This window comes from Schistocerca gregaria, chromosome 1, assembly GCF_023897955.1.
Source record: "Schistocerca gregaria isolate iqSchGreg1 chromosome 1, iqSchGreg1.2, whole genome shotgun sequence".
Taxonomy (NCBI): Eukaryota; Metazoa; Arthropoda; class Insecta; order Orthoptera; family Acrididae; genus Schistocerca; species Schistocerca gregaria.
The window spans coordinates 672,687,109-672,714,722 of NC_064920.1; the positions used below are offsets into that span (position 1 = coordinate 672,687,109).

At 43.2% G+C, this 27,614-nt stretch overlaps 1 protein-coding gene across 3 annotated transcripts in view; it reads left to right on the forward strand.

The window, feature by feature from the left end:
• The window catches only part of LOC126362599 (uncharacterized), a 426,970-nt gene that overhangs the window by 29,243 nt on the left and 370,113 nt on the right, over nucleotides 1-27,614 (forward strand). Inside the window, exon 1 of one of the 3 annotated variants that reach the window (XM_050007893.1) lies at nucleotides 4,564-4,761. The exons of the other annotated variants lie outside the window; for them this stretch is intronic. Within the exon in view, the coding sequence (XP_049863850.1) occupies nucleotides 4,741-4,761 (21 nt within the window). The 5' untranslated portion in view covers nucleotides 4,564-4,740. Of the gene's footprint in view, nucleotides 1-4,563; nucleotides 4,762-27,614 lie in introns of those variants that run through there. 3 annotated transcript variants of the gene reach the window in all.

The following is a 27,614-nucleotide window of genomic DNA, read 5'->3' on the forward strand; positions in this document are numbered from 1 at the left end:
TTATCACAACGATAAGGTGCGAGGAGCTGAAGTGCCAATCGTCGTTTAATAGCTGTGCTCTGCAAGGGACCGACATATAGACATACGGCATGTGTCAGCGCTCCAATAATAAGAATCCTGGAGTAGATGATATATTACATGCTATCACTACTAAACGAACGGCGCTGCCAACATGGCAAGGTCTCCATATCGCTCTGCCAGGTAACAGACGTGAAGCTGAATCGCTAATGCCGTTCTCACACGGGACACATTAGCTGACGTTTATGTGGTGCTGTACGAGTTTGGTAATGTCATTATCTCTTATTTCAAGCTGAGCAGGCATTACCGATTGTGAAACATAAAATAAGTTTTGCGGTATTTCAGCATCGTTGAACCAATAAGAAGCAAGAACAAGCCACAAGCAGAACATGGAAGACGCCATATTGGATTTCTCCGTTTTTCAGTCTAAGCCCATATTTGCTGGGTTTTATATGATAATTTACGTCCTATGAATATTTGCTGTTTCAAAGCAACAGCACATTTGGGGCTCTCGAAAACCTGTCGTTGTTGGTACGAAATGTAGCAATAAAAGAAGGGAAACATCATATCGATGGTTAAAGAAATTTTGTATTTAGTTTATTTTTATATTATAGCTTGCTTTTTATGAAAGGACGCCATTTTAGAGCAACGGCATATTGAAGATTGATCAAAAAAGCATTGTTGGCGGTAGTATTTGTTACAATTAAATGTCAGTTAATAACATATAAAGCAAGGTCAAATGTTGAATTTCAGCATACCATAGAGGTGTCGAGCCATGAAGTAAAGTGTTGTGGGTACCCATCTTCCAGTTGCAAAAATTTTATTATTCACGTTGGCATTTTCTAAAAGGTTGTGAGACATTCTTAATTTAATAGATATATTTCCCGCAGTATTCGATGTTACGTAAATGTAAGTGCACTCTCTCTCAGGAGTGAATTTTTTTGATTTTGCGAACTTTTATAAGCTGATGTCCTTACTTACTGTTCATGGAACTTTTCTTTTTGTGCTATAACGTGTTCACGAATATGAAAATTTTCACTTATGTATACTGCAAATAGAACAACATGACTAGCATATGGACAAGGGCGTAAATGTGCGCTTTAATAGAGCTAGCGCAGGTATTTTACGCGCGTCCATTTTCGTAAACAAATGAGTGATTAGGGAGGTAAAATACTACCCAACCACGGTATTATTCCACTTGGCCTCCCATGACCATTATTGGAAAAGCTCGGTAACGTTGGAGCATCAAAAACCATATCCATTTTTTCGACTCTCGCATATGCTCTTGATGTCGGCATAGTTCCCCGAGCATCTTCCCTGGTCGCTAGAACAGCACGTAACACACCCTCCCACGGACGCAACGTGGAGTGAAAAGGGTATAGGTGGCCGCGCAAAGCCGGAAACAAAGGATGAGTCGAGAAGTAATTGATGAATATGAAATCAGTTGACAGGGTCGGCACCTTTTGACGAGGAACAAACCGCTGCTCTATCCATAATTAGCATATCCATTTTATCTCGAAATATCTAAAGATTCAAAAGCGACTAAAAGCAGCTAAATAATAACAGAAACGAAAGAAACCTTATAATATTAATTCCCTATATACAGAGGAAACGAAGTCTGTAAAATGACGTCGGCTGTCGTCATTTTGAGAGCAATCAATAAGTCGTTTAAAATGACAGCGGCTGTTAAAAAGATTCAAGTTTAAAAGAAGCGTCCTCTTTGCCTTGAGGCGTGCACGAACACAGAACGTCCCGCCGTCCCAACGGCCGATGTTTCGCGACGTTAGGAGACTTCTGGGGCAAAAAAGGAGAGGAGAGGATTGGTCTACCGCCCAGCAGGCGACTGGTAGCCGCTTGACCACGCAGCAGGTTGGCACCGGAACTACTTTTTCCAGCCGTAAACACACTAGTGTGAGATGCCGACCAGCTGACAAAACCCCTGAGCGTCGCTGCTCCAATCCAATTCTGGAATCTCTTCTTGGAAGGTTCACTAGCTGCCGTTTTGCCCGCGACGGCCTATTGGCCTATGATCCTCGGATTAGATCGCCGTTTCGCTCTTTGGAGATCGCGGGTATTTCGCGTTACTACGGGAGAGTAAGGTTGACCGAATTCTGCGACCAACCCTTTTATTGCCGAAACCCAGTTCTCATGGTTCAATATTCTCTCCTTTAGTGCCCTCATTTAAACTTTTCTAGCTATAGGTGAATCCTGTTTCTATACGTCATTCTGTGAATGTATATGTCTGTGGAGTCTGTCGTACGTTAAGAGTGCGTTGTTCTGTGCACATTTCAGAATATATCTCTTTGTGCTACTTTCTAAATCTTTTATTTTGTGTAGTGAGTTCTACCACCTATCCCCAGTACTTATTCAAATCGGTGGCTCCTTGCAAATAGGGTTCATTCGGTGCCTTCCTGCGATCCGATACTGGGTCGAATAATAACATGAGCTCCCAGTGGCCCATCAGTATTTATTTTGCCCACCAACTGGGACAAACTCTTTTCATTCAGACCACCTGGGATACGAAAACTGTGCTAATTAATTTAGGTATGGCAGCGCAAGCAGAAGACATTCTGATGGGCTTCAAGCTCACAGGTAAACACGAGAACAGACCGAAGCTCCCTCACTACCAAGTGTAATAATATTGTGGTCGCCTGATACAGCCGCTAGTTAGTTAGTTTCGTGTTCCATTGATCAATAGCACGGATAAACCGTTATGATGTGGAAGGTGTCAAATGCACAAGAAATTCGGGCAGGAAACAAATTTTCCTTTTTTTACATTATAGTGTTATACCTAAATATTTCACTTATCTATCCCATTCCCTTAAATGGCACAAAATGCATATATTATATCTCCAGATTTATTTACTCATATTCAAGAATTCATCTATGGTATATAAGGAGCTGTCAAGGAGGTATGATTTCAATTTGTTTTTGAAACTATTAATGCTGTCTGTCAGACATTTTATTTCATCTGGTAATTTATCAAGAAGTTTTATAGCAGTATACTTTACCCCTTTCTGTGCCAAAGATAGGTTAAGTAAAGGATAGTGTAGGTCTTTCTTTTTTTTGGTATCGTAATCATGAATGTCTCTGTTGATTTTAAACTGGTCCATGTTGTTGAGAAAAAATTGCATTACTGAGTAAATGTACTGTGAAGCAGTTGTAAGAATTCCTAACCTTTTAAACAGATGCCTACAAGATGTGCGACTATGGACCCCACTTTCTTTTGAGCAGTCAATACCTTTTGCCTAAGTGTTGAGTTGCCCCAGAATATTATTCCGTATGACAACAGAGAGTGGAAATAAGCAAAGTATGTTAGCTTACTAATTTCTACATCCTCAAAATTGGCAATTATTCTGATTACAAAAGTTGCTGAACCTAGTCGCTTTATGAGATCCAAAATATGAATTTTCCAATTAAAATTCTCATCTATATGTACACCCAAAAACTCAGTATGCTCTACCCTGGATACTGACTTCTTTTGATGTGTTATGTTTATTGAAGGAATTATACTTTTTGCAGCAGAAAACTGGCTGTACTGTGTTTTTTCAAAGTTCAGAGCAAGCCCATTCGCAGAAAACCAATTAATAACTTTTTCAAAAACCTTATTTGTATTATTTTCTATCGGACTTTCTTTTACTGGATTAATAATTATGCAAACAGAGTCAGTTCAGCACCTTGTTTCAGACAAGAAGGGAGGTCATTCACATATATCAAGAACAGGAGGGGACACATGATAGAACCTTGTGGAACACCCAATGTAATTTTACCCCAGTTACATGAAGTGGCAAACTCCTTTGAATTACTTGAAGCATATAAAGAGATTTTTTGCTTCCTGTTCTGTAGATATGACTTAAGCCACTCACATGCTGTTCCATTTATACCATAGAATTGTAATTTCTCTAATATAATGTCATGGTTCGCACAATCAAATGCTTTGGATAAGTCACAGAATATTTTACTGGTGACATTTTACTATTTAAAGACTCTATTATGTGGACAGTGAAATTGTATATTGCTGTCTCAGTGGAACAGCATTTCTGAAATCCGAACTGTGATTTACTAAGTATCCCATTACTGCTGTGATGGCTAACCACTCTTGAGTACATTACTTTCTCAAAGATTTTTGAAAATGGTGTAAACAAGGATACTGGCCGGTAATTATTGACATCTGTGGTTTCCCCCTTTTTGTAGAGAGGCCTGAATGGCATATTTTAACCTGTCTGGAAAAGTACCCTGAGTCAGTGATGCATTACATATGTGACTCAAAACATCAGCTGAAATTGCTCCACGTTGTTTTAATAACTTGTTAGAGGTGTCATCTACTTCAACAGAACTGGAGAGCGGTGTGGGCTCAAGTTCCATGTAACGCGTGAGTCGCCTCGTCCCGTGCGAGGACAGCTGAAAGACAGGCGACTAGTTTCGTCGAGGGCGAATCCGAGAGAAATGGGGAAAGCGTGGCGCGCAGCCGGTGCCCCTCGGGCTGGTAGGTGGCCCCTTGCTGCGGATGCCGTGGGCGCGATCTTCGCCTCGCCGCGGCGCGGTTCCGTCAACATGCGGCCAGGCGAGCGTAGCGTCACCGCGGTGGGCGGTGAGGCACGCAGGGGCGCGCATTTATAGCTGGCCGGCCGCGGCGGCAGTGGCCGCGCGAATCCCGCCGACGCCGCGTCGCGCCACGTCGCCTCGCCTCGCGCCAATGGAGCTCTGGCTGACGCGCCGCCCATGCCGACAGCCCGTGCTCAGGTACAGCAGACTGCACAGCCTCGCACTGCCGCCTGGCATCGACCGGGCCCGCAACCTCCCTTCGATACGAGCTACTTTGTCTCGGTCGACTACTCGTTGCGATTTTGTCGACTGCAGCGCCCCTGGTGTATTAGTCCGGTACTGAGACTCGCCTGTCACGAGTGGTCGTTTTTGTTTACACGTCGATATCAAGACTGCTTGTGTTGTGAGTGCTGTCTGCTGTGCAGTTAGGCATCGGACCAGTGAAAGAAAGGTTAGGAGGAACCGTTCTTGCAAAATAAATGGAATTTATTCGCAGTTGCCAATATGATTTAACCATGAGCTGTATAAAGGAATGACGACAGTAAAAATTTGTGCTGTACCAGGACTCGAACCCGGATTTCCCGCTTATCGCGAGAAATCGGAAGACATCCGTTTAAGTTCGTTGTTGATCGATTAGCTCAGTGTTTTTTATTACAGAAGGCTGCTAACCCCTTCACCGAACACGCTCAGCTACCGTGCCGGTTACCATTAGGCTATCCGAGCGCGCTACGAGGCCAGAGCCAAACTTCAACATGTCGTCAACCATGCGCCTACAACCAATACACCGAGTGACGTGGCGCAGTGGTTAACACACTGGAATCGGGAGGACGACGGTTCAATCCCGCGTCCGATCAACCTGATTTAGGTTTTCCGTGATTTCCCTAAATCGCTCCAGGCAAATGCCGGGATGGTTCCTTTGAAAGGGCACGCCGACTTCCTTCCCCGTCCCTCCCTAATCTGATGTGACCGATGACCTCGCTGTCTGGTCTCGTCGCCCACAACAACCCAACCCAACAACCAGTACTCTCACATTCATTGCGTATATTCGTGTACAGGGGAGACATTTTAATTGAAATTCGCTTGCCCAGTGTCGACGAATAAATACAACATTGTAGAGCCTGTGTTGTTCAGAATTACTATGCATTGCTGCTGCAGACATGCAAGCGACATTCAAATAAAATGTCTCCCATGTACGGAAATAAGCATAATGAATCTACGAGTGCAGCTTGTAGATATATGGTTGATGATATAGCGTGCTCGTATAGCCTAATCGTAAGCGGGAAATCCGGGTACGAGTCTCCGTTCGCCACAAGTTTTCATTTTTCATCGTCAATAAACTTCACCAAAAGGTGTATATAATTAAATATATATAATTAAAAACCAGTCTTGATCGTAAATTTCTTTTAATCGGAGTGACCGGTTTCAATCCTTAAGGTTCATCTTCAGACGCCAGAATGGCAGATGGAGCAAGCAATCAATTCAGCGTTGTGGGCTGGCGCAGCTTGCTCCATGGAAGTCCATCTGCCGTTTTGGAGTCTGAAGATGATCCTTAAGGATTGAAACCAGTCACTCCGATTTTAAAAAATGCGATCAAGACTCTTTTTTAATTATATATATTTAATTATACTATATTAGATCGCTCATAATGTTTTCAAAAATTTTATAAAAGTCGTATACTTTAAGATATTTTTTGATTCTGAAAGCAACCAGTTTCGGCAGTTCAAGTGTCACGTCTTCATATGAAGCATTTGCATAACGATTGGAATTCACGATATCAAGTGTTTTATGGCGCTATTGCCGGCCACGGTGGCTTAGCGGTTCTAGGCGCTTCAGTCCGGAACCGCGCTGCTGCTAAGGTCGCAGGTTCGAATCCTGCCTCGGGCATGGATGTGTGTGATGTCCTTAGGTTAATTAGGTTTAAGTAATTCTACGTTCTAGGGGACTGATGACCTGAGATGTTAAGTCCCATAGTGCTCAGAGCCATTTGAACCATTTTTATGGCGCTATTCGAAAAGTTCTTTTAATTGGATAAAAACGTATGGGACCTGAAGATAGCAAAATAAATTGCCGAAACTGGTTACTTTCCGAATAAAATAAAATAATTTAAAGTATACGGTTGCTGGTGAAGTTTGTTGAGATTGAATAGTACTTACCAGCTGATGTCCCCTAGCCATAATGGACCAACAGGGACAAAAATGGCTCTGAGCATTATGGGACTCAACTTCTGTGGTCATTAGTCCCCTAGAACTTAGAACTACTTAAACCTAAACCTAACCAACCTAAGGACATCACACATATCAATGCCCGAGGCAGGAATCGAACCTGCGACCGTAGCGATCGCGCGGTTCTAGACTGTAGCGCTTAGAAACGCTCGGCCTCCTCGGCCGCCCCAACAAGGACAAGTTTTCACTGTCGTCATTCCATTATATGGCAGATGGTTGTCCATATTCGCAATTGCGAATGCATTTCAGGTGTTTCACAACAGCTGTAGTGCCCGCAATGTTCCTCCTTTCGATACAAGCGACATTGTCTTGATCGACTGCTCGCGGCAAGTTAGTTTACCACAGTGCCGCTGGTGTATTAATCCGGCAGTGAGCCTCGCCGGTCATAAGTGGTCGTGCGTCTCCGAAAGAAAATTACGTTAAATTCTGAACAACACAGGCAGTGGAACATCTCGTTCTTACAAAAAGTCCACTTACACCATCTGATCAAAAGTATTCAGAAACACCCATGCAATGCGGAACCGACCGCTAGATGTTATCAGGGACACACCTGAAATGAAATGGGAAATGTTCTGTTGTTAATAGAGAAGTAGTAATAGCGTAATGGGTCTGTCAATGGGGCTGAGTGACTTCGAATGTGGACTGGTCATTGGTTGTCAGCCGAGTAACAAATCCACCAGGGGACATTTCAACCCTTCTATAGCTACCCAAGTAGACTGTTCGTGATGTGACGGTGCGGTGGGAAGTGGAGGAACAACCACAACTAATCCAAGAACAGGCAGACCTCATGGACTATCCAACAGAGACCGCCGAACATTGTGGAGGCTGGCTGTAAAAAATCGCATGAAATAGTTGCAGGGAATCGCTTATGAGTGCCACAGTGCTACCAGAGCAGTCCACCTAGCACAATGGCAGTGCAAATGGATCTAAAAAGAATAAGCTACAATAGTGGACCAGCTCCTAATACGTAATACATTTCTGTGGTCAGCTATAGATGATTCTTGAGATTGTGTAAAGAGCGACGCAACTAGAAAGTGAATGACTGGAAACAATCAGGAATCACTCTGCTTCCTGCGGCAGTCCTGTGGAATGGTCTGGATTTGACAAATGCCTGGAGAACATTACCTTGCCATCATGTGTAGTGCCAACAGTGAAGCACTGAGGATATGATGTTTCTATATGGGGACGTGTTTCGTGGTTAGGGTGTAGTTCCCTTTTTACACTTAGGAAATGGTAAATGCGTGACAATGTCATGTTACTACAAGGGTTGGAATTAAGTAGTGGCAACTATTTATTCACAACCGATACAAAAGAGTTACATGTTTGCACCTGTTACTGACCCTCAGAGCAGTCACCAGCGTTGTGTAGGACCCGTTGCCAGCGATGTGGAAGGCGTAGTATACCGTTAGCGGAGCCTGTTCTGTTGATGGTGCGAAGGAACGGTCTACTGGCTGTCGAATCTCTGGAACAGTTCTGAAACGAATGCCACGAAGTAGTTCCTTCATTTTCGGAATCAGATCAAAGTCACAAGGGCTTAAGTCCGGGGAGTATGGTGGATGGTACAGTACTTCCCAGTACTGAACAGAGCAGCCACAGTTTGTGCTGTATGCGCCAGCGCATTGTCGTACAAAATGATGGGTGGGTTGCGCACAAAGTGTCGCCGCTTCTTTCGAAAAGCTGGTCGCAGGTGATCCTCCAAAAACGAACAGCAATACTGTGCATTGATAGTCTGCCGTGGAGGAACGTAATGCGTTAGGATAACACCATCACAGTTGTACTCGAGAATCACCATAACTTTCACTATACTGGGGCCCTGACGCACTTTCGACTTTCGCAGCGACTCATAATGACGCCATTCATTGGATTGGCGTTTCAGTTTTGGCTCGTACGTTGTGGCCCATGTCTCATCCAATGTTACGATACGGCGTAAGAGAGCCTCTCCTTCGCGCTCATAGCGCTCCAAGTGCGTCTGAGCAGCATCGTAACGCATGCATTTCTGCATTTCTGTCAAGTTATGCGGAACCCATCGTGATGCAATTTTTCGCATGCCCTGGCGTTCCTTCAGGATGCGAAGCACAGTCGTATGCGCTAATCCGGTTTCGTGGGCGAGCTCACGAATCGTATGGTGCCGATCACTGTCCACTAACGCTGCAACAGAATGCGCTTCTTCGTCAGAGACGCTACGATGACCTGCCCCATGCATGTCTGCAGCAGTTTGCCGATCTTCGTTGAAGGCTTTTACCCATCTTGCCACTGATCTGTAAGGCAATGCCGATTCCCCGCACGCTTCTTGAAGACCTTCATGTCACTGTCATGCTGTACGACATCTGGCACATTCGATCTTGATCCAACTCCGTTGTTACTGTTTCGAAAACATAGTGACACCGTTACGTTAGACCGCTCGCTCACAAGTGACTGTGTTTCCCTCGATTGTGCTCAATTGCATAGTGTCTCCACAGCAGTGTCGCACTATTTAAGTTCCAACCTACGTATGTAGGGACATGTTTCTTGGTTAGGGTGTAGTTTCCTTTTGACCCTTAGAAAATGGTAAATGCGAAAGAATACTGTGTTCAGTAGAGGAACATATCGGAAATGATAATTACTCGTTTCAGCAAGGCAGTGTACCCTGTCATATAGGAGCATCTGTGGGGTAGTGGTTTGCAACAGAGTTCAAACTGTCATAAAAGTGAAGGGTAGACACACCCCACATTAATGTCCACTAATAGGTGTCTAGATACTTTTAATTATATAGTATAAGGAGACAGAACTATTTGACCATAAATAAATATCTGTTGTGATTAAGGTTGCCAACCCAAAAGTCATGTCTCACTGCATTCAGTTCCCATAAACTAACCACCTGTTGATCAATAGTTGAATCAGCTCACAATAACCAGTTAGTCAACTTTGCTGAATTACAAAGCGCATACACCTACAGTAGTTTCTAGCTTAGCTGTTGTGTTCTTAAGAGAAAGATGCTGCAAGTTACTGTCGTTATTTCATTCTCGAGATGTAAGATTGAGTGACATGATTAAGCAAATGGTTCCTTCCCTTTGCCCATCTACTCTTTCTTGTGAAAATTCTTCAGTTTTTGGACATGACAACCGTGACGCCACTGGGTATGCTACGCTCGCAAAAAACTAAGGGTATATCAACCCCAATATTATTCTCACACAGTATTCCCTCATGTTTTGTGAAACTTAACTACAAACTTCTACATCCTAAGTATCAGTTAAAATTAGATGAAAATTGTTTTTAAATTACAGTTATTTGATCACAATATTTTCGTACAACAGTTCTACTGACAGGAGACGATTTTGTTAACAAGAGCTATGACCTCTGTATATTATGTTGTGCCCATATATTAACTTTATATCTTCAGTCATATTAGTGATAACCAGTTTGAATCCCTGTTGTGATGAAAAATTGTAGCCACTAGACAAGAAGAAGAGTGATGGCAGAGTAGGAATCCGAGTCACCAGATTGTGTACCAGTATTCTGGGTTACACGGAAAATCTCGATGCAGTAATACGCTGGAGGGTATGTGGCACTGTTTACGGTGATTTGATACGTGACAGGGACATTAACGTCGGTGCCCCACTTGATGCTATTTGAGAGGAGAATGCCATGTGCTGGCACAGGATTTCACTTTTTCCCTTCCTTCTGTTTCTCTAATCGCCATCATTATTAGCAACACGAACATGACACTACAATTTCCAGTCACACATCTCCTTCGAATAACAATGAAGGCAATGATAACAGAGTTTATTGATGACCAACGCAAAATTCACAATGGATATTCTTGTATTGTTATCATTAAACAGCTTTATAGAACATACACATATACATATACAATGTTTGATCTTGGCAATTAGATTGTAGCACTGGATTACCAGCATGTAACGACAGCCACATTGTCCCAATGGCCGTAAAGAACCGTACAGGTTCATCCACATTGTTGACTCGACGCTGGAACACTACGGTGGGTGTGTTCCTGTCAGAGCCGGCAAGTCTCCCCCTTCTGTTGTTGGCTCGACTGGTGCCACACATGCAGTTTAGTCGTCTTCCGTTATCCAGAAACAACAAAAGCCTTAGAGTGCAATGGGTATGCTGTCACCACCGCTGTAGGGTTGTGTGGGTAAATGCAGTGCAAAGGATAGTTTTCAGACAGATCCCATTTTTGCCTATCCTACAGCGATGACTGCATAGGTCTTAGACAGTAACGTGGTTAACAGCATTCCGACAACCTGTATTGTTGGTTGGCATAATAAATAGACGTCTAACATGATTCTTTGTGGACACCACTGTTGTCTCGACTCCTACATATTGGAACTGCAACTTCAAGAGTCATGAAGCCCGAGGCACTGCACTCTCTTCCGGTTCCTCCACCTACCCTTTGTCAGGTGGCCAGTTGCCAGCAACTTCGAATTATGTCGAGTAACTTGCGAGGCTTCCTCCAAGGATGAGATAATCACAGGTTCCCTGGCCTTTGCGTTTTCCTCGACATTTTGTCTTTAGGGCATCCAGGACCAGTGCAAGTGAAGGGAGTTCCCCCGGGAACATATCTAGGGCCTCTTTGGTTACCTCCCACAATGTTCAGGGGTTATGAATGCAACTCATAGAGGCTGCGCATCATACTGAACTCTCAAAGTCAGATATCAAGTGCGGTTCCGTAATCTTAACCATTCGTGTATTGTCATGTACCTAAACTGCGGAATGTGGTACAAATAGTCATATGTGGTGGTGCAGTTTTTAATAGCGTTATGTTTATGTGTCTGGATTGTCGTTTGCAAGCTTTCTATGTTGAACAATCGTTGGTCAGTTTCGAACATTTACTGCTGTCGCCTCTAGAAAATGGTTCAAATGGCTCTGAGCACTATGGGACTTAACATCTGTGGTCATCAGTCCCCGATAACTTAGAACTACTTAAAACCTAACTAACCTAAGGACATCACACACATCCATGCCTGAGGCAGGATTCGAACCTGCGACCGTAGCAGTCGCGCGGTTCCGGACTGAGCGCCTAGAACCGCTAGACCATCGCGGCCGGCTGTCGCCTCTAGAATCTTTAGCAATACAGACAATTCGTTTCCAGCTTGTCAGCAGACTGTGGGTGTCACGTCGTTCGTACCAAGTGACTGATTTCGGTTATGACACTTACCTACAACCTTCGACATCCCAAATATCAGTTAAAATTAGGTGTAATACATTTTAAACGAAGGTCGCGTTTACTTAACTGTAATGCACTTTGGTGTAGTAGTAATGCTGACAGGAGGAGATTTTGTTAATAAGAGATGTACCTACTGTACCTTACATGTAGCCCACATATTTGCTTTCTATCTTCAGTCATAACTTTGGTAGTCAATTTGAATCCCTGTCGTGGGGAAAAATTTTACTCACCAGACAAGAAGAAAAGAGGTGGCAGTGTAAATTACTAGATTATGCTTCTGTGTCCTGTGCTAAATCCCGTATCTCATAGCAGAGACAAATGCGATGCGGTACTAGACACTGTTTATGATGCATCAACCTAGGTGCCCCACTTGGCGCTATTCGAGATGAGATGGCTATGTGCAAGCACCGAATTTCACTTCCTCTCCTCGTCCTTTATCTCTCATCGTCAGCACCATCAGCAACATGAACATCACACTACACTTTATACGCAGTCATTAGCGACAAACACACTTCAGATACCATACTTATAATTGCAGAGGGAAAGTGTTCAATAAATTGTGAATAAAGGGATAGTACTTGTCCAAAGGCGTACAATAATTTTTGCATCTTTCCCTTCCGGACGTAAAGTACAGTTTCAGCTAACATGAATTCCGCCATTGATATCAATAAATGAAAAATTAATATCAGTAATTTATATAGGCATTATATTTTGTTAATGACCTGCCCATATACCGTAATGTGCAGAGCGCTAGCTTGCAAGATGAGACAGATCCAGATCGAATCCGGGCGGCAGACTAGCGAAATGTCGGCTGGTACATCGTCCAACCTGAGTGTGGTTTTAGGGCGGATGTTCACGCCCACTTGCGCAAATTCTGGGCTAATCGCTATATTTTGCCACAGGGAATATGATACACAAAACAAACACTGTCCGAACAGGCCTTGGAAGCCCATCGACACCCACTGGCCGCCGTGTCATCTTCAGCCTTAGGCGTCACAGGATGCACATACTGAGGGGCAGGTGGTCAGCACACTGCTCTCCCGGTTGTTGTCAGTTTTCGTGACCGGTACCGCTACTTCTCAGTCAAGTAGCTCCTCAATTGGCTTCTCAAGGGCTGAGTGCACCCTGCTTGTCAGCAGCACTCGGCATACCCGGATGGTGACCCATCCAAGTGTTAGCCAAGCCCAACAGCACTTAACTTCAGTGATCTGATGGGAATTGGTGTTACCCCTGTGGCAAGGCCATTGGCCGAATATGACAGACAAAAAATTGAAAATGGGATAAACGCTAGTGAAAAGAGAGAAAGAAAAATATTATTTTGAATTAATACAAGGGTGTGTTATGAGATAAGATGTGGTGTATCAATAGATAATATGCCAATCTGTATTTTGAAAACCGAAAAATCCAGGAATAAATCATTTGGCATTTTTCTAATAATTAAATATAGTACTAATAGCTCATTGGGAGTTCGAGACGCAGTTTTGCTGTCATCATAGTATATGCTATACTGAATAAAATCATAATATTAGTAAGGTGGCTGGGCCAGCATGAGGACAGCCTGCCGTGTAGCCAGATTTCCCCACACTCCACCCCCTTCCCTTATTATCCATCAATGACGTCATGCAGAATTGTCAGTTTTCCCCCTCCCCACCCTCTGACATCGTAGCCCAATTTTCCTAAGTATAAAATGGTAGGAAATTAAAAATTCCAAGATAATGGACCGACAGGCTGGTGTTGAGTGTTGCTGATCACAATTCGACATTTTTAGTGGGGTGTAAAGCCATCCCTTCTTGTAGAAAACACACATGCAATGCAGGTGTACCTGTCCATGTACGAAGTAAAGTTGAACATTGTTAATAAAGCTTAAATAAGAATTTTGTTTCAGAGAGACACGTGCAATGCAGATGTACAGGGGACAGGCAAAATTATGTGAACAGTGCTAGTAATGGGATGGTTGTGTCTTACGGTCATCAACGCCGGTAAGGCGTATGTCACGCTGGACTGTGCATGTTCAGTACAGAATAGACATCAGTGCAGGTTGTTTACGAGTAGTGCACAATTCGTATTTGCATTCAGAGACCGAGGTCGACGTGCAATGGAAGATCTAATAGAGTTCCAAAGAAAGCAGATAGTGGGAGCCCGATTAGCTGGAACATCAGTAACCAAGACAGCCGACTTATTGAATGTTTCATGGGCAACTGTTTCAACAGTCATGACAGCCTACACAAAACGTGGAAAGACATCATCGTGTCAACGTAATAGTAGGCGCAAATCAAAACTAAATGACAGAGATCGTTATACGCTAACACGAATTGCGTCAAAACAACACAAAACTACGGGGCCTAAAGTGGCTGCAGAGCTCAATAGCCATCTTCGAGACCCCGTATCTATCGACTCTGCCTGCCGAGGACTCCATAAACCGAATATTCATTGACGAGCTGCTATACCGAAACCATTAATGACGATAACCAATGCGAAAAAGCGTAAAACATAGTGTCAGGGACGTAAATGCTGGACGACTGATCATGAGAAACACGTCATATGAACCGACGAGTCAACGTTTTCGTTATTTCCAACATTGGGCCGGGTTTACGTCTGGAGAACGGCAAAAGAAGCCTACAATCCTGATTGCTTGATTCCAACGATTAAGTACGGAGGTGGAAGTGTGATGGTGTGGGCAGCCATATCATGGTATTCTGCAGGTCTCATCATTGCTCTCAAAGAGTGTGTTACAGCCAACGATTATGTGAACATTTTTGGTGATAGGGTGCACCCCATGATTCAAATGTTGTTCCCCAACGATGATGCCATTTTTCAGGACGATAATGCATCCATTCACACAGACAGGACAGTAAAATCGTGGTATGAGGGGCGTGCAACTGAACTGCAACGTCTTCCCTCTCCAGTACAGTCTCCGGACTTCAGTATTATCAAACACTTGTGGGCAGTATCGGAGGACAGACTCCTGAGAAGATTTCCGTCTCTCTCGTCACTACAGGAGTTAGAAGAGGTTCTGACTGAAGAGTGGCATTACATTCCACTGGAGACTATACAATCATTGTATGACAACATTCCAAGAAGAATCGGAGCTGTATTATGGGCAAATTGGGGTCCAACCCCTTATTAATAAACAATTCCAAAGTACGTACAGGTGTTCACATTATTTTGCGTATCCCCTCTATATACCGATCGTAAAACTGAACACTGCTAATGAGGTGTAAATGATCCATTTTTGAAGAAAATAAGTGTGCAATGCAGATCTAACTGCACATTGTATGGTCTAGCAATCTTTCTTCAGAAACTATTATATGGCAGAGTTAATGCAGAAAGAAAAACGAGAGACTAGATCTACCTGTCCTCCTAAGTTTAAAACTCACATACCTTTGATGTTTAAACAATTTCCCTCCACTCCTCTGACATCACAGTTTACTGAGACAGCTTGCCCATTTGTGCTGGTGCCACCACCACTGAGATGGGCTGGAAGTGTTTAAGTCTTTATTTATACAGAGGGTCCCTTCAGTAGTGCCCACCCCTCTACAGCCCATGCATCTGTCTGCACCTGTCTGCATGCTGCTCCCCCAGTTCCACATCACACTGCTCATGTCGAGTCTGCTAATAGCTGGAGGTCTGGGTTAGAGAGGGTGACATATGTCACATTTTGCACATTTTACAAGAGCCATGCCACTTCTGGGGCTGCGTCATCAATTGAATAGACAATACACACTGGCCAGTCTGGGCCTTGCTGCTGACAGCATGCATGCGTATAGGCAACACATGTTTAAACAGTTTTCTGTCACCTCCAGTTGCACTAAGTTTGAAAAACTGTGTAGCTCACTGGTGCAGCCTACTTCTTTAAATAATGTTCTCCAGCTAAAACAATGAAACTCATTTCTGCTGTTTAAACTTTTGCAGTTCATGTTGTAGGAAAGGATAGGAATGTTTATTTATTTACTTTTTTAAACAGGTGTGAGACACACCCACAAGCAGTCCATGCCTTCTGACGCCTTAGTTATCTGCCATACACAATGTGACACATGCCCTGCACTGATTACCATTCCAACAGTCGCACCACACTACATAGCACTGTGTTAACCATTCCCCACATCCAATGTAACTGTCTAACTCCCTGGTGTCCACATTGAAGTACCTGTGGTACCGCTAGCTGCTTTGCCGCATCATGTAGTTTAAAATTTAGACAGATGCTTTTCACCTTTCGTCTCCAAAGACATGTGGCACTAGACTGCGGTTCATGAAGTGTAAAGATGTCTCTTCTAGTAGAAATATGCGTTCAGTGCAAATATGTTAGCACTGTGTATGATGTAAAAAAAATCAGCGCTACAACACCAAAACACAGCTGTTAATGAAGTGTAAGTAGCTCTCCTGTTACAGAAAGTTGTGTGCAATGAAAACATTTCTGCATAAGGCATGGTGTAAACAGAACTCAACCCTATGATACCACCAGACTGTTTCGAAATTTATTTGCTGTCTGCGATTTGTTTGAGATCAGCTGTATTAGATATAGATCTACCACAAAATAGTGACATATGAAAATATATGCAGGACCGGGACTCAAACCCAGACTTCCAACTTATCACAAGCAGTTGCCTTAACCACTTTGCTTACTTGTGCATGCTTCCCAGACCAACGCAAACTTCTTTATGTCACCCTCTCTACATCTTTATATCATGGTTCACTAAATTAATATTTCATACAGCTCTGGATCGTTAACAGTGTCTGTTCTTTTAAACATGTATGTAAGTACTACAAGCCTAGGTGGCCATACGATGATAACAATATTGGTCTCATTTCCTCATTATCATATTCTCCCTTGTGCAAGAACCGAAGTAATGTAGCAAGCATTAGTGGACTGCAGTATAAGGAAGTAGACAGTATGATATAATTATCAAGTTGGGTCAGTCAAGGGAATGTGCACGGGTAGCCAAAATGGTTGGGGCAATCTCTCTTGACAAGTGGAAAATCCAGGTTCTAGTCCTTGTCGAGCACAAATTTTGATATGTCACTATCAGGTAGCAGATTATAACTAATACAGCTGATGTCAAGAAATTCACAGCCAGCAAATAAATCTCGAAATATTTTGTGCAGCTGTAGATTGTCAACAGTGTCTGTTCTTTCAGGCATGCATGTAAGCACCAGACTGTTTTTAATGAAGTGTAAATGTATCCCTTCTGGTAGAAAATATGTGTGCAATGCAGAATGTACCTGTCCTTTGTATGCTCTGGCAATCTATATTCAGGTGTCATTCAATGCAAACTATCCTACTCCAATCGTTTATACATTGACTAAGAGGTCTGATTGCTATATACATTCATGACAGACTGTACAGGGCAATGTGTCTCTGCAGTCGACTACAGTGCAAACAACAGTCCATCGAGATGACAACACATACCAACAGACACACTGAGCATAGCTCGCACAGGACAGATTGCATCACACAACACAGCGAAGCCTCAGCCAATACATCAACTTACACGCACACAAACACACACACACACACACACACACACTCACACACACACACACACACACACACACACACATCAAAATCTGTTGCAAATCTAATCATTTCCGATTGTGAATGAATATACAGCATTGCTGAAAAAAAATATTGTCCACATTTCAGATCATGATGATGGTGTATGGTGCAAGCCTGATCCTCAGCAATATTGTCACATAACCATGCTACGACAGACATGGCCATAGCAGGGACGTACCTATGCCTGCAGTTCAATAACACGCTGAGATATTCTTTTGGGTCAGGTGATAAGCCATGTAACAAGTCATTTTCATCACCGTCATTACCATTAGAATCTGCAACATGAGAAATCCCTATAACAGCACCATATTCGACTATAGTGATGCATGTAAAGGAGCATTAACATGTCAGAGAGTAATTGACAGTACTCATCCTGAGCTGAAGGCGTACTTTGGGCGACGCATCATGTACAACTCAACTGGGTTCTGCACTAGGCCATTCACCCTGTGAGTGGAAATGTTGTCGCTGCTTCCGCAAGGTCCGACCATGCACATGGGGTCGAGGAGTTTACTAGTTATCAGGAGCACGACCGTTAGGCGTGTAATTGAGCCCTTTAGACAGCATTCAGGGCTGGAAAGAAATCCAATGTCCACTCAGTATGTCTGCCAGGGGGCCTCATCAAAGATGTGGAGATGGCCCTGCCTGCAACTATCAAGCGTGCAGTGTGCAGTTGTCTGTAAGTTGGAGCTCACGTCAGCACCAACGACGTCTGTTGCATGGGTTCTGAGCCATCCTCAGTTCATTCAGGCAACTGGTAGAGGTGGTGAAGACTGCTGGCCTCACACACAGGGTGCAAGAAGAGCTCGCAGTTTGCAACGTTGTTCCTAGTGTTGATCAGGGTCCTTTGGTTTTGAGCCGAGGCGAGAATCTCAGCCAAAGACTTCATCGACGGTCTTCATCGGCTCTGTGACGGTCTTTGCTGCAGATCTGTAGACCTGCGTTATCGGATGGGAATTTGTAGAACTCCCCTTTATAGGTCAGGGGTGCACTACACGAAGGAGGCAGCTACTCGGGAAGCAGAGAACTTGTGGAGTGCACAAGATGGTTTTTTGGGCTAGACGGTAGTTTGAGGTACTCCGATGAACACTCGCCAGTCGCTACGCAGCAAGGGAAGTCAGACCGCGTTCAGAGTAAAGACACTTAGACTATCCAAAATTTTATTAGTAAACTGCCGATGTATTCGTAACAAAATTCTGGAATTTACTGTCCTCCGGGAAAGTTCTCACGCTCAAATTATTCTTGGAACCGAGAAACTCGATGTGGAAAGCTCTGAGATATTTAGCGAGTCATGGAATATATATCGGAAAGGCAGATTACAGCCGTAGGAGGGGGAGTGTTCATTACAGTTGACAAAAATATTGTCTCCACTGAGGTCGAAGTGGAGAGCGACAGTGAAGTTATCTGGTCGCGTGTAATAGGTGTAGTTGAAACCAAGTTAATTGTTGGGTGTTTTTGGCGGCAACCCGATTCCGCAGTGACAGTCCTAAAGTCATTCAAAGTAAGTCTACAGTCAGTAGCGCATAAATACCCAGATCATGCAATACTAGTTACAGGTGACTTTAACCTACCAACTATAGACTGGGATGTCTATGTATTCATTGCGGGGGGTACAGACAGACAGTCGTGCGACATACTTTTGAACACGTTTTCTGAAAACTATTTTGAGCTGCTAGCTCGGCAGCCCGCAGGCAGTGGAAATATATTGGTCCTTGCACCAACAATTAGGCCGAATCGTATCGTTAATATCAGTATAGAAATGGTGTTCAGTGATCATGATGTCATTACAGCAACTATGGTTACCAAAGTTAATAAATCAGCCAAGAAGTCTAAGACAGTGTTTATGCTAGACAGAGCAAATAAGCAGTTACTTGTATCTAACATAGAGAGTGAACTGATGTCACTCAATTCCAGTAAAATGGACGTAGACGGATTGAGGGCAAAGTTCAAGCAGATTATGTGCCTAGTAAGAGGATAAAGGATCGAAAAGACGCACCATGGTTTAATAACGAAATTCGGAAAATGCTGTGGGAACAGAGGATGTTGCACTCTCGGTTGAAAAGAGAACGCAAAAATGACGACAAGCAAAGGTTAGCAGAAATTCGTGAGTATGTGAAAAATCTATGCACGAAGCATGCAGGAACTACCAACGTCATACCTTAGCAAAAGATCTGGCAGAGAACCCGAGAAAATTCTGGTCCTTTGTAAAATCACTAATCGGTCTAAGGCTTCCATTCAGTCCCTTGTTGATCAGTTTGGAGTGGCAGCTGAAGATAGCAAAACGAAAGTCAAAGTTTCAAATTTAGCGTTCAAGAAATCCTTCACTCAGTAGAATTGTACAAAATATCGTCATTGACGATGAGACAGACTCCTATATGGATGACATAGTAATAACCATCTCAGGCGTGGAGAAACATAGATTTGAAAGCAAATCTGTATGTCACCAGATGAGGATGGAATCTCAATTCGGTTTTACAAACAGTGTCTACGGCATTGTCCCATTAACTAGTTTGCATTTACCGCGAATCTCTCCCCCAGCACAAAGTCTCCCAAGCGACTGGAGAAAAGCGCACGTGACTACTGTATACAAGAAGGTTAAGAGAACGGACCCGAAAAATTACAGACCAATACTTCATTTTGCTGCAGAATCCTTGAACATATTCTCAGTTCGAATGTAATAAATTTTCTTGAGACTGAGAAGCATATGTCCAGGAATCAGCAAGGTTTTAGAACGCATCGCTTGTGTGAAACTTAACTTGCCCTTTTCTCACGTCATATACTGCGAACTATGGATCAAGGGCAGATTCCATATTTCTAGATTTCCGGAAAGCATTTGACACGGTGCCCTACAGCAGGCTTCTAACGAAGGAATGGACGTGTAAAATAAGTTAATAGATTTATGAGTGGCTCGAAAACTTCTTAAGTAATAGATCGCAGTATGTTGTCCTCGACGCCGAGTGTTGATCAAAGACACGGGTATCGCCAGGAGTGTCCCAGGGAAGTGTGACAGGACCGCTGTTTTCCTCTATGTGCATAAATGATTTGGCGGACGGGGTGGGCAGAAATCTGCAGTTGTTTTTGCTGATGATGCTATGGTGTACGGTAAGGTGTCGAAGTTGAGTGGACTGTAGGAAGATACAAGATGACTTAGACATAAATTCTAGTTGGTGTGATGAATGGCAGCTAGCTCTGAATGTGGGAAAATGTAGATTAATGCGCATGTGTAGGAAAAACGAATCTGTAATGTTCGGATACAGGATTAGTAGCGTACTGATTGACGCAGTAACGTCATCTAAACATTTGGATGTAACGTTGCAAAGCGATATTAAATGGGACTAGCATGTGATGACTGTGTTGGGGAAGGCGAATGTTCGACTTAGGTTTATTGAGAGATCTTTAGGAAAAGGTGGTTCACCTGTAAAGGAGACTGCATGTAGGACGCTGGTTTTCTTGAGTACTGCTCGAGTGGAGTGTTTGCGATCCCCAGCTCGGATTGAAGGACGACATCGATGCAGTTCAGAGGCGGGCTGCTAGATTTTTTACCGTTAGGTTCGAACAACATGTAAGTGTTACGTAGTTGCTTCGGGATCTCAAATGGGAATCCATGGAGGGAAGAAGACGATGTTTTCGAGGAACACTTGAGAAAATGTAGAGAACTGGCATCTGAAGCTGACTGCAGATCGATTCTGTTGCCTCCATCGTAAATTGTGCGTGAGGACCACGAAAATAAGATACGAGAAATTAGGGCTCATACGGAGGCATATCTGCTGTCCTATCCCTATCCCTCGCTCTATTTCCGAGTGGAACAGCAAAGGAAATGACTCTTAGTGATACAGGATACCCTCCGCCATGCACCGTTCGGTGGCTTGTGGAGTTTCTATGTAGTTGTATATGTAGATGTAGCTTATTTCAAACACGCTGCCCCCCACCTCCCCCGCCTCCCAAAATTAGTACATCCTTTTAGACGTTTCCATTTCACTCAAGATTTATTGCTCCAACAGCCCATATGGATAATATGACATGATTGCATTTGCAGATCAATAGCATAAGCGGTTCTAAGGTACCAAGTATCGACCCAGACTGAAACACCTGGCAATGTAGGCGCAGACCCTGGCATCCAGTCCAACGTTCAGACGACGAATACAGTTCTGGGATACTTTATGCCATGTCTGCTCGATCTGTTCATGAAGATCTGTAAGAGTTGTTGGTTGATGAGTCACATGAGTCACTTCTTGTCCCTTCACACCTCCCACGTGCTCAGTTGGCGACAAGTCTGAAAAGTTGTTGCACGTTTTCCAGAGCACGTTGAGTTTCACAGGTAGAGTGTTGGCGAGCATTATCCTGTTGAAACAATACATCTACATCTACATTTACATTTATACTCCGCAAGCCACCCAATGGTGTGTGGCGGAGGGCACTTTACGTGCCACTGTCATTACCTCCCTTTTCTGTTCCAGTCGCGTATGGTTCGCGGTAAGAACGACTGTCTGAAAGCCTCCGTGCGCGCTCGAATCTCTCTTTTTTGTTGCAAGAAAACAAAAGAACGGATCTAACAACACACTGCGCATACTGAGTGCCGGTTAGCGTCCCCTCCAGAAACACGGAAGGTGAACGAGAGTTGTAGCTTATGGCACCCCAGACCATAAGGCCTACGGTGGGGTCCGTGTGTCTTGGACGAATGAAATCTACGAGACAGCGCTCACCAGGTCTATGTCATAGCAGCAAACGACCATCACTTGCGTGCATGCAGAATTCTGTGTTCATCACTGAAAACCAAGGCGTGCCATTCCACCTTCAAGAGATCCTCTAACGGCACCAGTCGAGCCAAACCTATCGACGCCATAGCATGAGTGGAAGACGGAACAGAGGTATGCTTGTCCGTGGTCCCACTGCTCATAACTGGTTCGGAACAGTTCGTGTTGACACGTCTTGGCCCACAAGCTCTCTTATTTGTGCTGTGGTAGGTGTACGATCTGCCACTGCTGCCTTTACAATCCGACGATCGTGGCGGGCGTCTGTGCTGCGTGAACATCAACCTCGTCCATGGGTGTGAACGTTCACGTCACCGGTGACGCCACATCGTTGCACATCTGACGCAGCACGTCCAACTTGTGTGAAAGGACCATCCCATCACTCGGGAGGACACAACTTTACCACATTCAAACTCGCTCAGTTAGCTGTAGGAAGCGCAAATGCGTCTCTGTGGCATGGTTGCCTGCTTGCTTCACACGTTTGTACCACACTCAGCCTTCTGGTTGTGATCATTCCCTGTTAAAGGGTAGACACAGATGGCACTCCGATAGCTGAGCCACTACGCTGTTTCTTGGAGGACAACATTGAAACCATTCCTTAACGTAAGTTAGTTTAAGTTAGATTAAGTAGTGTGTAAGCTGAGGGACCGATGACCTCAGCCGTTTGGTCCAATAAGCCTTACCACAAATATCCAAAATTCTCGTTTCCAGAGCCGCAGCGGCACAACAATGTGCCCTTTGTCAAAACTGCCTATATCAGTGGATTTGCGTATTTGCGACCCTATCTTCACCATAAAACCTGCCTATTCGTCTCTATTCCGCGTACATTGTCACATGCCCGCAACACCATTGGGAGGCATTTAACCTCACGATGGGCAGTCGTCATAATGCTTTGGCTCAGGGAATTAGTGAAGTTCGGTGGCAGGAGGAACAAGACTTCTGGTCAGGTGACTACAGGGTTATAAACACAAAATCAAATAGGGGTAATGCAGGAGTAGGTTTAATAATGAATAGGAAAATAGGAATGCGGGTAAGCTACTACAAACAGCATAGTGAACGCATTATTGTGGCCAAGATAGATACGAAGCCCACACCTACTACAGTAGTACAAGTTTATATGCCAACTAGCTCTGCAGATGATGAAGAAATTGAAGAAATGTACGATGAGATAAAAGAAATTATTCAGGTAGTGAAGGGAGACGAAAATTTAATAGTAATGGGTGACTGGAATTCGAGTGTAGGAAAAGGGAGAGAAGGAAACATAGTAGGTGAATATGGATTGGGGCTAAGAAATGAAAGAGGAAGCCGCCTAGTAGAATTTTGCACAGAGCACAGCTTAATCATAGCTAACACTTGGTTTAAGAATCATGAAAGAAGGTTGTATACGTGGAAGAACCCTGGAGATACTAAAAGGTATCAGATAGATTATATAATGGTAAGACAGAGATTTAGGAACCAGGTTTTAAGTTGTAAGACATTTCCAGGGGCAGATGTGGACTCTGACCACAATCTATTGGTTATGACCTGTAGATTAAAACTGAAGAAACTGCAAAAATGTGGGAAATTAAGGAGATGGGACCTGGATAAACTGAAAGAACCAGAGGTTGTACAGAGTTTCAGAGAGAGCATAAGGGAACAATTGACAGGAATAGGGGAAAGAAATACAGTAGAAGAAGAATGGGTAGCTCTGAGGGATGTAGTAGTGAAGGCAGCAGAGGATAAAGTAGGTACAAAGACGAGGGCTGCTAGAAATCCTTGGGTAACAGAAGAAATATTGAATTTAATTGATGAAAGGAGAAAATATAAAAATGCAGTAAATGAAGCAGGCAAAAAGGAATACAAACGTCTCAAAAATGAGATCGACAGGAAGTGCAAAATGGCTAAACAGGGATGGCTAGAGGACAAATGTAAGGATGTAGAAGCTTATCTCACTAGGGGTAAGATAGATAGTGCCTACAGGAAAATTAAAGAGACCTTTGGAGAGAAGAGAACCACGTGTATGAATATCAAGAGCTCAGATGGCAGCCCAGTTCTAAGCAAAGAAGCGAAGGCAGAAAGGTGGAAGGAGTATATAGAAGGTTTATACAAGGGCGATGTACTTGAGGACAATATTATGGAAATAGAAGAGGATGTAGATGAAGACGAAATGGGAGATACGATACTGCGTGAAGAGTTTGACACAGCACTGAAAGACCTGAGTCGAAACAAGGCCCCCGGAGTAGACAACATTCCATTAGAACTACTGACGGCCTTGGGAGAGCCAGTCATGACAAAACTCTACCAGCTGGTGAGCAAGATGTATGAGACAGGCGAAATACCCTCAGACTTCAAGAAGAATATAATAATTCCAATCCCAAAGAAAGCAGGTGCTGACAGATGTGAAAATTACCGAACTATCAGTTTAATAAGCCACGGCTGCAAAATACTAACGCGAATTCTTTACAGACGAATGGAAAAACTGGTAGATGCAGACCTCGGGGAGGATCAGTTTGGATTCCGTCGAAATGTTGGAACACGTGAGGCAATACTGACCTTACGACTTATCTTAGAAGAAAGATTAAGAAAAGGCAAACCTACGTTTCTAGCATTTGTAGACTTAGAGAAAGCTTTTGACAATGTTGACTGGAATACTCTTTTTCAAATTCTAAAGGTGGCAGGGGTAAAATACAGGGAGCGAAAGGCTATTTATAATTTGTACAGAAACCAGATGGCAGTAATAAGAGTCGATGGGCATGAAAGGGAAGCAGTGGTTGGGAAAGGAGTGAGACAGGGTTGTAGCCTCTCCCCGATGTTATTCAATCTGTATATTGAGCAAGCAGTAAAGGAAACAAAAGAAAAATTTGGAGTAGGTATTAAAATTCATGGAGACGAAGTAAAAACTTTGAGGTTCGCCGATGACATTGTAATTCTGTCAGAGACGGCAAAGGACTTGGAAGAGCAGTTGAACGGAATGGACAGTGTCTTGAAAGGAGGATATAAGTTGAACATTAACAAAAGCAAAACGAGGATAATGGAATGTAGTCAAATTAAATCGGGTGATGCTGAGGGAATTAGATTAGGAAATGAGACACTTAAAGTAGTAAAGGAGTTTTGCTATTTAGGAAGTAAAATAACTGATGATGGTCGAAGTAGAGAGGATATAAAATGTAGACTGGCAATGGCAAGGAAAGCGTTTCTGAAGAAGAGAAATTTGTTAACATCGAATATAGATTTATGTATCAGGAAGTCGTTTCTGAAAGTATTTGTTTGGAGTGTAGCCATGTATGGAAGTGAAACATGGACGATAAATAGTTTGGACAAGAAGAGAATAGAAGCTTTCGAAATGTGGTGCTACAGAAGAATACTGAAGATAAGGTGGATAGATCACGTAACTAATGAGGAGGTATTGAATAGGATTGGGGAGAAGAGAAGTTTGTGGCACAACTTGACTAGAAGAAGGGATCGGTTGGTAGGACATGTTTTGAGGCATCAAGGGATCACAAATTTAGCATTGGAGGGCAGCGTGGAGGGTAAAAATCGTAGAGGGAGACCGAGAGATGAGTACACTAAGCAGATTCAGAAGGATGTGGGTTGCAGTAGGTACTGGGAGATGAAGCAGCTTGCACAGGATAGAGTAGCATGGAGAGCTGCATCAAACCAGTCTCAGGACTGAAGACAACAACAACAACAACATATATATATTTCAAACCCTTTAGACGCTGACAAAGTCAATAAACTACCATACTACCCCTTTACCCCAGCATTTCCAACAAGAGGACTGAAATGTTCGTCAGATGCCGCAACTACTAGTTCGCACACAGGGAACAACACCATTCGAAACACACAACGTTCTTATCTCGCCATTAGCACTAAAACCAAGACAACTGCCATATTTTAGAACAATGTGAACCTCCTAGTCAACGATAAAAATCAGGAAGCGGAAAGCAGTTAAGCTGCCAATATCAAGCAGTGAAGTGCAAAATTACAAGGTATATGTCACCAGATTCCGGCAGTGCACTCACAAACGTTTTCTGTTGAAGATAACGGCAAGGCGAGAGTCCGTCATCATAACACAATTGGCGATCAATTGGCGTGCAACTTGCTACTATTTATGCTATAACACTGGATAATATGTTTCAATTTTACTGTAACACGACATTGTATACGGTAATTTAAAGTTTCAATCTCTTATTAACATGTACACAAACCAATTTCAGGTATTTCTTTTATGTAGCAATGATGGAAACTTTGTATCTGTTATGATATATTAGCCGGCGTGGTGGCCGTGCGGTTCTAGGCGCTGCAGTCCGGAACCGCGGGGCTGCTGCGGTCGCAGGTTCGAATCCTGCCTCGTGCATGGATGTGTGTGATGTCCTTAGGTTAGTTCGGTTTAAGTAGTTCTAAGTTCTAGGGGACTGATGACCTTAAAAGTTAAGTGCCATAGTGCTCAGAGCCATTTTGTTATGATATATTACACATTTTAGAACACTGAGTGTGGAATTTTAATTGCAATATCATCCTTTACATCCTATTTTTAGTTTGTATCTAATGAATAAAGGTATATGAACCGTGATTTATTTTCAAAGAATTTTCTTGAGAAGTTATTCTACTTACTAGCGACTCATCAAGAACATTAACACATTTAATCACACTATGTGAGCGTGGAAGTAGTTGCCAGGGAGTAACTGATGAAATCATAAGCAAATTCCTTTTTAACAAATGGTAATTTTATTCACTTTACTAGTGCCTAAAAGCATTTTTTAAAAGAAACAGATTTAAAATTATAATCAGAAAGCACCCACTAATTATCAAGTTACACTTTATTCAGAGACAGAAAGAAACAAGTTTTGACTGTGTGAGCTTTCGGACAGAGAACCTTGCCGCTCTCTTTTGACACGGCCATAGTCACGAACGCTCACAACAGCCTACGAAAGACTACACTGGTGCAAATGTGCAACACACCAGATTGCTTTAAACTAAAAGTTTTAACAATACACACAAGCAAACAAACTATGCACCCTGTAGGAGGGGTGGAAATTGTACAAAACACTAAAATTTAAATATTGACTTTGCCACCGAAGAAGCAACTCGATTTTAATTTCTAAGAAAGGTCTTACGGTGGAAGGGTGGAAAATTTATATACTAAAATAACCATTTAAATAAAAGCCCATGAAATGCAATCTTATATAAAATTATACAAGGTTGGCCAAATAAGTTAACATGCTCTACAGCACACAGATACCGCCTCTCAAGATGATAGGCAAGATAAAAACATATTTCAGGAATTAGGCCGTTACACTCCAAGCAATAAATTCGTTAACACACCGAATGACAGAGGCAGCTCCGAACGACAGACAGACACTAAGTGCCTAACAAATGCG